At 44.1% G+C, this 10,798-nt stretch overlaps 1 protein-coding gene across 2 annotated transcripts in view; it reads right to left on the bottom strand.

The window, feature by feature from the left end:
• Positions 1-7,835, bottom strand: part of ccm2l (CCM2 like scaffold protein) — a 12,102-nt gene extending 4,267 nt beyond the window's left edge. For both annotated transcript variants that reach the window (XM_070968821.1, XM_070968822.1), the window contains exons 1-8: positions 7,581-7,835; positions 5,582-5,749; positions 5,405-5,488; positions 4,709-4,892; positions 3,388-4,001; positions 1,785-1,914; positions 957-1,020; positions 274-430 (exon numbers count right to left, since the gene is read on the bottom strand). In XM_070968821.1, the coding sequence (XP_070824922.1) occupies positions 274-430; positions 957-1,020; positions 1,785-1,914; positions 3,388-4,001; positions 4,709-4,892; positions 5,405-5,488; positions 5,582-5,749; positions 7,581-7,610 (1,431 nt within the window). In that variant the 5' untranslated portion in view covers positions 7,611-7,835. The remainder of the gene's footprint in view (positions 1-273; positions 431-956; positions 1,021-1,784; positions 1,915-3,387; positions 4,002-4,708; positions 4,893-5,404; positions 5,489-5,581; positions 5,750-7,580) is intronic.
• Positions 7,836-10,798: the final 2,963 nt, after the last annotated feature.

Here is a 10,798-nt window from a genome sequence, read left to right as displayed (position 1 = left end):
TTTCTCTGTATGTTCTGCATAACTGCATATATATACTGTATAAAGTGGAAACAGAAAAATCTTGCTGTCTGACTGAAATGATGATGGACGCGTGTTTTCAGTCCTTTTCTGGTGTTTTGTTGTTTTGAAAGTCTCACATGTAGACGACACACACAGTGTGCTGACCCTTTACATGGATCATGGATTTATTTATGGATCATAGAGGGGAGCAATGGCCGCACACACACACACACACACACACACACACACACACGCACACGCACACGCACTCACCGTGATCATATACTCCTGCATCAGCAGCAGGGCGGGGTTACTGTCTCCTCCGTCGCTGACTGAAGCCAGACTGCGGTGGGAGTCCTGCAGTGAGACAGACGAGCTCTCACTATATGTCTCGCTGTAGTAGAGCTCAAAGGCATCCTGGGAACCATCACTGAGAGAGAGACAGAGGGACAGAGAGACAGAGTGTTAGTATCACCTAACATGGACAGACTAATGGATGGAGGGATGGATCAGCAGGTTTATAGTAGCAACTAGCCAACAGCTGCCGATCAAATGTCAATCACTCAATTAGTTGTCTCTGTAGCCACAGTAGCCTTAAAAGTATTAGTATTACTCTTTCTATGATTTTTCTCACTGTTTCTAAAAGTCATTGTCACTAAATGATCAATCATACAGGATTCCATCAGGGGCCAAAACAGTCCTCTGGGCTTTTATTTTGAAGTGGCACATACATTCTTCCAAGCTTTCACAATAAAATCAACCACAAAGTCTCTGCTTTACTTAAAATGCATTCTGTGTTTGGACATTATGACCAAACCCATATCGAGAGCAGCTGGTAATGAGATGATTTTATGCAGCAAAAGTCAGAAAAGAAATGTTTCTGAAGTTTTATGAACTGATCATTTATCTAGACATGTTAAGTGTTAAAGCCTCAGTCAGGGACAAATGTCACTCACTATGAGCTGCAGCAGCTAAACTCTGGATCATAACTGTAGGACATGTCAGATAGACAGCTGTCACCTGCAGACAGACAGACAGACAGACAGACAGACAGACAGACAGACAGACAGACAGACAGACAGACAGACAGACAGAGCATTAAATGTGTAATTTACTGTTCATATCATCACAGGTTAGTCTAAGTCTGAAGTCTTAGTGCAGGATTCATTCAAACTAATATAAATACAAAAGTGTTGGACAGAACAAACTTGCACAAAATTTTTTGCTGTTTTTGCTGTAAATACTGTTTATATACTTAGTTATATTGTATTTTTATTATATTATTATGATATTATATACTATGTATTATATATTATAATACATATTACAGTATATAACTATATTTAGTTTTATTTAATTATATGTTTATTTTTATTCCTGTTTATATTTTTTGTTACTTTTTCTAAATCATTGTGTATACATCCTGTGTTTTATTGTTACTGCAACAAAGTAATTTCCCAAATTGGGATCAATAAAGAAACCGTCTAAGTCTAAACAACACAGCTGATTTACTGTCTGTATTCTTATCAGTAGTGGAGCTAAAAATGTAAAGTTTTTCCTGAGGGTGGTGATAGAAGAAAGTTCACACGGTCATTCAAATCTATGGGATTCATGTGTGTCGTTTGCTGCCAGTATGAAATCTGTAAGCTAGCAGGACCAAAAGCAACAGGAAAACCACATAAAGTTCAATCAGACTGTCTGAAACATAATATTGTAGATGAAAATTTCAAAATAAGAGCTGATTTTTTGTTGTTAGACATACAGAAAGCCCGTGTGTCACTCACTCCTCTGCAGCCAAAAGCGGTCCGGCATGGAGTGGTGAAACCCCGCTCTGTCGACACACTCGATGGTCTGATGGCCGTAAATGATCTGGAACATCTGACAGATCAGAGAACAGTACTCCTCTGCAGCATCCTGCATGAACACACACATCATCACGCTGCATTAGTGATCGCATCAATAATATCTGTGACCTCCTCTGACATCACGGCTTGTTGACTTCCAGCAGGGAGAGGAAACACTATCTTATTACAAGTTCGACTGTGTGAGCAGCGTCACTGTTGGCGTCTTGCTCACGGGCACGTAGACAGTAATAAGTGTGAGGATTCGAACCGCTAACCACCTAAAGCCAAGCCAGCAGTCTGTTGTTGTGATGAAACACGACTGGAGTCTGCGAGCTTCATCTGAGCCAGTTAAACAATGACACACTAATGCTGCCAATCCAAACAAATTATTGCTCCAAGGACAAGAATAACAATGGCTGAGGATCACACACACACACACACACACACACACACACACACACACACACACACACACACACGAAATGACAAAGCTACTCTGCTGTAAATGTGATGTAATGCTTCTGGTTATGCAACAATGCAGAGTCTCAGTACGAGTGAGTGTGTGTGTGTGTGTGTGTGTGTGTGTGTGTGTGTGTGTGTGTGTGTGTGCGTGTGTGTGTGCGCGTAGATGAATGAGCATCATCAGTATTGCCCTACTTTCCGCAGCTCCAACACGAGAGCCAAATGATTAGTGAACCCCAATGAAAGCGCTTTTTCACTGGCTCATTGTGCGTCACTGTTGTTTTCTTTCTGGAGTCTGAACATCCGACTGGCCTGAATGTCCACAGTGATATTTGCAAGTTATCAACTCTGAGCACACACACACCATCAAGTTCTGTGTTTTCAGTCTCTAGCAGCACAGATCCAGGGATGGTGATTTTGTTTGGTCCAACATTTTAGTGCAGAATGAAAGACTGTATCTCAGCTGTAATGACTGTGGCGATCCTTGTCATGTAGCACCACCAAGAGGTCAAAATCTGTCTGACAGCAAAACAAAAACATCTGCAAATTGGTTAAAAGTAAAGGTTCAATAAGTTTATTTGCTTTCTTCTTAGAGTATCAGTCTCATGTCTGTCAGGCGGCAAAAGGCTCCAGGTTGTAAGGATACAGCCTCAGTTCATGTGGCGATCACTCTACCAGGTGAGCTAGCTGAGCGCCCTGCTAAGCTAGGCTAACTGCTCACTGGAACACATATTTCTGTGTAATGTTCACACAGATTCCAGAAAAGAGTGTTCCAAACACTTTGACAGTGAGTATTTTGTGTGACATTAAGAGTCTCATAAGACACGCCTGACCGTTACATTGTTACATTACGCTACATTGTGCTATGTTACACTGAAATAAAATGAAATGGATTTGATCCGAGTACCTTCCCCATTCCCCTGGAAATTAAAAACATAATATGACGTGCTTTAAATGACAAACTTAAAGAAAAGCATGATTGTGGTATTGGGGTCATGGACCAGAAAAGTTTCCAAAAGCCTGAACTGGAGCGGTGAAGTCGGGTGTAGGGTCAGTTTGTGGTGCAGATCATGTGACCCACCCTGTTCTCCACAGCCAGTATGACCAGGTTGCAGTAGGCGTCGGGGCAGGGCGTTGGCTCCAGCGGGTTGTGGTTCCTCCTCTCCCAGCTGCCGTAGCTCTTCCCCCGCTCCCAGCTTCCTGTGCAGGCCTGCCGCCGCTCCCAGCTCCCCCCGCCGCCTCCTCCTCCTGCGCTGCCTCCTCCCCTCCTCTCCCAGCTTCCGCCTCCTCCACCACCTCCTCCACCGTGCCTCCGCTCCCAGCTCCCTCCGCCTCCTCCTGCTCCCACCCCCCAGCTCCCGCTCATGGGCCTCGCTCTGCGGTTCTCCCAGCTCCCTCCTGTTTTGCGTGTTTGCTGCCTCCTCTCCCAGCTCCCTCCAACTCTCTTCCTCTCCAGACTCCCCCCTCCTCCTCTCTCTCCTCCTCCTCGCTCCACATTCTGGTTTTTGTCGTGGTTACTCCTGGACAGCGAGGGCCTCCAGTCGACCCCACAGATGGTGTGCCGTCGCTCCATTGTGCCCCCTGCAGGTCGAGGGTCAGCATTGCAGCTCATGGTTTGACGTCGGCCATCGATGCCCGTTGGCTTTTTCCTGTCCAGGCTGTCGTCCCCTGCAACCACCGTATCCACGTTCAGACCTGTGGGATGAGTTTTTAAGAAAATGTTGGACTGTTGAGAAGTACTGATGAGGCAGACTGTCCAGCTGTAGTTCTAGGGTGGAAAGCTTGAGAGACATAGCTACAATAACTATGGAGGGTGGGCCTTAGCTAACGGGTAATTTAAGTTGTTTAAGTTACTTGGGACAATTTTTTGGACATTTGTTGGACACTGATATATTACAGACATTTTCTCCATATTTTTGGACATTTTTTGGACATTTAGCTCACCTAATATTTTCCAGTCTACTGTGTCAGAGTCATGCGCCCTGCGAGGCTGAAATAGAAAAGTGCCAAAAAACTGCAGCTCCTCAAAAGGCCACTTGAGGCTGACTCCAAAGGGAAGTCAATTCCCATAGACCTCCATATTAAAATGCCCAACTTAACAGCAGAAATAAACACATTTTTATATCAGTCACTTGTTTAAATTACATTGAGGCTTTAAGTTCTGCATAATTATATGCATGGCCTCTTTGAGTGACAGCTAGCTGCTAAGTTCCAGCTTTATTCGTCCCACCTCAGCTCCACCCGAGCACCACCTCTGTCCATTTTCGGATTAACCAGGAGTTTGGTGGCGTCCGGCCTGTTCAACAGAGTCACTGAGCTCCATAATGGCTCTTCAGAAACCTGTGGGTGACGTCACAGAGACGATGTCCATGTTTTATACAGGCGAGCAGGTGAGCCCTCACCTGTTTTGAGGACCAGCAGGTGCAGTGCGTCGTCTCTCAGGTAGGAGGCAGCGGCGATCTCGTGTGTGGGAATCCTCATCAGCAGCTTCTCGTTGTCTCTCCAGGTCAGCAGCAGACAGCGAGCAGACAGACTCAGAATACAGTCCTGGTCCACGCTGGTCTTCAGTGGCAGCACCTTCAGCTGCTACTGACCAGCACAGACACATGTGATCAGAGGTTATTGATTAATGAGTCCAACAAATGAAAGACTATGAACACTGACTGTCTCATTGGAGATTTAATGGTTAATGATGAAAGCTAAATTATTAACATAGAGATAAGTGTTTGCTTAGAGAGTTTAATCAATAATATATTACTGTTTCCCAACTTTGGTGGTGATCAGATACTGAAAGATTTTTGATTATCAATCCTGCCTGTGAATAGTCATAGACTGGGTATTGATTACTGTGAGCAACAGTGAGTAATATAAAAACTATAGATGAATAAGCACCAAGATAATTAGTTGCTATACCTTAATAAGGTATTGATTATCAAGGCCAACAGTGAAGGTATACAAAGGTTTACTAATTATGGCAATGATTGATCAGGAATAGACTAGATATGTTATTGATTACTAGTTACATACCAACCCTGGATTAGATCATTTCTAGACAATTAAAGAGGCAGTAAATACATTATTGGTTATTGATTACTAACCCTGGCTGTGTCCAGTAGTTGCAGCAGCTCGTCTCTGCTGGAGGGGTTCAGTGACACCGACACCCAGGTCAGGTGACCAAGGAACTAAGATGAGAGGTCAAAGGTCAAGCAACTGGTCATGTTGTCATGAGGTCAGTGGTGAGCAGATGTTCTGTTGTTCTGTATCTCAGGTTCTACCTTGACCTCCTTCTCCACGTAGTCAAAAATGAGTCTCTCCGGGTGGATGAGGTAGTCCGGGGGGTAGAGAGGGACGGTGTGCAGCGGGCGGCGGTAAACGCTGCCTCGATCCACCATCCGGCGACCAGACTTTGACCAGACCAGTCGCTTAATGGGAGAGACAAAACCCTGGAGAGAAGAGAAAGAGGAGAATGCAGTTACTGTCTGATGGCCACAGCAACATATCTTATGTGTCATGACCGCCTACTCTGTATATTCATGGTCCTGAGAGGATGAAGTCTAATGATTCTGGTGATGCAGCGACCTTCCCTCTAGCGCCACCGTGAGGCCAAACTTTACACACAAGAAATCTCATCTCTCAACATTGTAAGTAAATATTCTCAGCACGCTCCTGCTCCCCAGAGGATGAATCCTGTTGATTTTAAACACCGCATGACCTTCTCTCCAGCACTACCCATTGGGCAAACTTTAAATTTTAACCTCCAGCTCTGGAAAGTCTCTGAGAATGACTAAATCATCAGCATGTTTGTTTATTTTGTGCCAGCTCCCACTGACCACCTCAGTATTCAGGCCGTCTCTGCTCTCTGGTCGGGTGTTTTGGGTCTGAATCTGAACCAGAATTTGACAGAAGACTGTTAATGTGTGTTTACATACATGCCTCAGTATGAGTGTGTATTAATGCAGTACATCCCCTTGGCTGTTCCAGGCGTGACTGACAGGTGAGGAGTGATCTCTGACAGCTCCCTGCTGAGACTCACTGACAGCCCAATACACACCGTCAGACACACACACCAGCACATTAATATACTGTGGCTTGAAGGCATAAAAGGAGTAGACACACACACACGCGCAGAAAATGAAATTAGCTTGTTTAAGAATCAGAAACCCGTCTTGTCTCTCTGAATAATAACAAGGACAGATCTCCGTATCAGAATGAGGCCGATTTCTGATGAACATCTCTGCAGTCAGCTGAATTTAATGCTAAGGACAAAGACAGGATGGTTATAATGGGTTTTGTTCTTCCTCTTGTTCCAGCGTTCCTTTGAGGGGACACAAAGAGCAAAATAATTGGATTTTTTTAATGAATGTACTTAATGTAACAACCTGCACAGGTCAAAGCAAGGTGCTACGGAGCTAATTAATACTTTTTTTGCTGTTTGTCTTTTTCTTCAAATTCTCCCGTCTTAAGAAATATTTCCTCTTTTCTCGAGCTGTCTTAGTTTTAGAGGTTAGAGGGCCAGCTGTCTGGAAGCTGCTTCTTGTTACTGAGATGTTAAATCAACAGGTGCTTGTGGTTGTTTTCCACAGGAGCCACAGTTTCAAGGCCCGATCATGCCACAGTGCTTTACAGACGAGTTTATCCCTGTGTCCGAAAATGCATCTTGTGAGTTAACAGCTAACAGGCTAGCATGCCAGGAGCATACTAGCCTAGCAGGTCACAATTGCTCTCAGAGCTTGTTTTTGTTTTCTCCGTACTGTGACGTTCACCGTCTCAAAGAACTAATGAGAAGGGGAAAACTCTCTCTGAGGTCTACGAGCTAGCTAGATCGCAAACTGATGGTTGTTTAGTTAGTTAGCTGATAAGAATCATCATTAACAGACAATAAATTAAGTTTATTCGAAAGTAGTATAAAACTACGGTACTCCCAGGACTGCCTACAAACCACTTGTGAAGCATTACTCTGCAGGAGGAGGATCAGTACAACTGGATGGTCAGAACTGTCAAGAGACAGTTTTCTATTGGTGAGCAGAGTCCACTTCATCAGCTCCAGTGAAGTGATTGGTCACATTGAAAAAACTGATTTTGCTTCATTATTTAACCAAGGAGCCACTGTATGACATTAACCACGTTCATTTGGTTTGTCTTTAGAAACTGAGACAAGATCTATGGCTCTCGAATCCAAAGTACTGAAGTCCCAGTTTCATGTTGGATGATGACATAAAGACAAAATCTGATTTTCTTGAACCAAATGAAACGTGGAAACAGAAGCCACTGTACCTTCTTGGATTTCTTGGGTTCGTAGTCCATTGTGGTTTAGTCTCCCTCCGTCCTGGTCCTGTTGTGGGTCAGCTGAGTCCTGGTCCTGGTCCTGGTCCCACTCGTCCTGAACGTTTCTGTGTTTCAGTTTGTCTCTTGTTGTCTTTGTGTCTGTCTCTCAGTTGTTCTTTCCATCGTTCCTTCGTCTGTCTCTGATCGAGTTATTTTAGCGTCTGTCTCGGCTGCTTCATTCTTGTTCTTTCTCTTTCTGCGCTAATTGTTCTTTTGAGACCCCTCCTGGACACACACACACACACACACACACACACACACACACACACACACACACACACACACACACACACACACACACACACACACACACACACAGAAGAGAGCAGGAAGCAGAGGAAGCCCACTTCCTGTCCGAGAGGAAACTCCACCAGAGGCTGATAAGGCCTATTCTCTCTGATTACACACAAACGCACACGCACAAAATCAACCTTTAATTAAACCAGTTTAAGTGATTTACACACACATACACACACGTAACATGACTTTTTACAACCTCAGGTTTGTGGTTTCTCAACAAAACTGAACTTCTGAAGCTCGTCAATAATCAGCACGCATCGTTCACATTGTTTATTCATATATTTTAACCCTCTTCAAACTCGTCGTTGGTGCTCTTGTTGCGTCACCCAAAAACACCTGAAGCATCTAGTTCACCTGCCTCTGCAAATCTTATTTAATTTAACCCCAGCTGGTCCACAGCACTGCAGTCAAGAAATAAATCTAGACCATGTACGAGTCCAGTTTTAACCTCTCTCGAGTGGATCCAGGTCACCTTAGGGGCTCTTTTAAGCATTTAATGAGCAGGCTGTAAAAGGAGCCACTGCCCACCAGGAGGTGCCTCAGGTCGTCAGGGCCTCCAGCTGCTCCAGGGTGAAGGTGGAAGGTGATGGAGCTTTGGCTGTTCTTCTTGGGTTTCTCTTGATTTCCGTGACTCCGTTTGTGAGGTCTGCTTGTTTTATATGGCCGTCTTTCTCCCTCTTCGCTCTCTCTTCTTTTTGTGATGCGCTTTTTTAGATAATTTGAAAAAGGTTACATGAATAAAGTCTGCTTGCCTGTTTAAGTTGCGATCACAGCTTCATTGTCTATGAAAGGGATGATTAATGCACTGTGGAGTGTTGGTTATCTCTCTCATTTACTCCTCAAAGATCAAACTGTAAGCATTGTTTACTCAGTGTGACAGCACAGAGGGTGAAGCCGCTTCATGAGAGTCTGGATTTCATAAGAACAATGAATTTGTGCCATTTACTGCTCCTCTGCTGCCTTTCGTGGTTCTGTTGCCAAGTGTGACTCAGCGTTAACTTTCACAGCACTTTTTAAATTTAGCTGCGAGTCTGTTAATGCAAGCCTTTAATTAACTACAGTGACTCCACACAATACACTCACGTTAAATGCTTTTTCTTTAGCGTCGATCACATTTGAGGTGATGAAGTCTCCAGCTTGGAGAAAAGATCCTCTAAAGGTCCTGCAGACATGTTTTCATTAAGCTTCTTAATATCATGAAGACACGTTTCAGTCAAAATCTGGTGACACTTGTGAGGTCGTTTGCTAATGTTTCCAGCACAGCCAATCAAATGTGACCAAACTACACCCACACAGTCAAAGCACAATGAGCACTGAAGTGTTTAAATGTATTTTTTAATCAAGCTTTAATATCGTTGCTTATTTAGTATGTAACATTAAATATTATTAAGAAACATTTAATATTTCCCTGTAGACATCATGCAGCTTCAGTGAAGAGCAGGAAGACGCAGGCTGCAGCGAGCATATCTGCTAACGTCAGTGCTGATTAAAAACATAAAGATGCTTGTGGGTAAAATTAAAGAGGAAAATTAAGGCAATAATTTACAACAATCTTATCCTGTCAGTTTTCAGGGAATTGAATTAAAAGGTGGAAAGCAGTTGTGCTGCTCTCTTGTCTGAAAATGTTATTCTTCAGTTACGTCAGTGCAGGTGAGTTTTCTAAAACAGAAATTAATTCACTCTTTGTGGGATTAAACAGTCACAGCGGGACGTGACGTCTTCAGCTGCAGTGAGACGGTTTGACCACAGAGAGGCAGCGCTGTGACGAAGACCAACTGGAGGAGGGAGGAGGAGGAGGAGAGGAAGGACGGAAAGACATTTTATTCTCAGCAGGACACCGATGGAGGCAGAGGAGACGACATCAAACCTGTGACCTTTCTGACACGCGCACACACATGCACGCTGCGTAAGCATGTTACTTGGTTACATGCAGACAGATATAGGACTTGGGTGCATGATGTGAACAGACAGACAGACAGACAGACAGACAGACAGACAGACACACACATCACACACACCTATCGTCAGGGTAACCACTCCATGGTGACCACAGGGCTAACGGCTTAACGATCACCCAGTTACCTAGGCAACGGGAGACAAAGATGGGGCATTTATCTAAGTGTTTTTTTTTTCTTGTCCCAATCTCTCTCTCTCTGTCTGTCTCTCTCTCTCTGTCGTCATGTCTCTTTCCTCCTCTCCCTCCTCTCCCTCCCTCCTCTCCCTCCCTCACTCTAAACCCTGAGAAACTTGGCCGGGGGCTTAACTGTGCCAAAATGAACAGAGGATAAATTCTTTCTGCACCAAACCAACATTTTCACCGACTGATGAACTCTCAGTGACAGATCAAACAAAATCAAAACGTCACTTTCTCAAGAAAATGACTCACTGGACTGAAGACAATTCAAATAATTGAAGATTAAGTGAAAAGCAGCTAAACATCTTTTTAGGGTTTTTTTTCTGGCTCTTTAGTTTTCTCTTACGTTTCAGGACTGTGGTCTTTGAGTCCAAAGCAAATGACACAGAGCATGAAGTTCATTTCTGTTGGATGGAGTTTAATCTGGTTACACACAAACACACATAAACATGTACTCACCTGGTCCTGATGTTCTCTTTCTCTTTGACACACGCACGCACGCACGCACGCACGCACGCACGCACGCACGCACGCACGCACGCACGCACACACGCATGCACGCACGCACGCACGCACGCTTCACAGTCACTCTGAATAAATGCACATATACTTTATTCACATGTACTCACCTGCTCTTGAAGTTCTCTTTCTCTTTGACACACACACACACACACACACACACACATACATACATCAATCATGCTTGTGTGAACTTCAAAGTATGTCAAACCTT

The sequence above is a fragment of the Chaetodon trifascialis genome, chromosome 8, assembly GCF_039877785.1.
Source record: "Chaetodon trifascialis isolate fChaTrf1 chromosome 8, fChaTrf1.hap1, whole genome shotgun sequence".
In the NCBI taxonomy this organism is placed as follows: Eukaryota; Metazoa; Chordata; class Actinopteri; order Chaetodontiformes; family Chaetodontidae; genus Chaetodon; species Chaetodon trifascialis.
The sequence above is the reverse complement of the archived record's forward strand: the minus strand, read 5'-3'. Positions and strand labels throughout refer to the sequence as shown.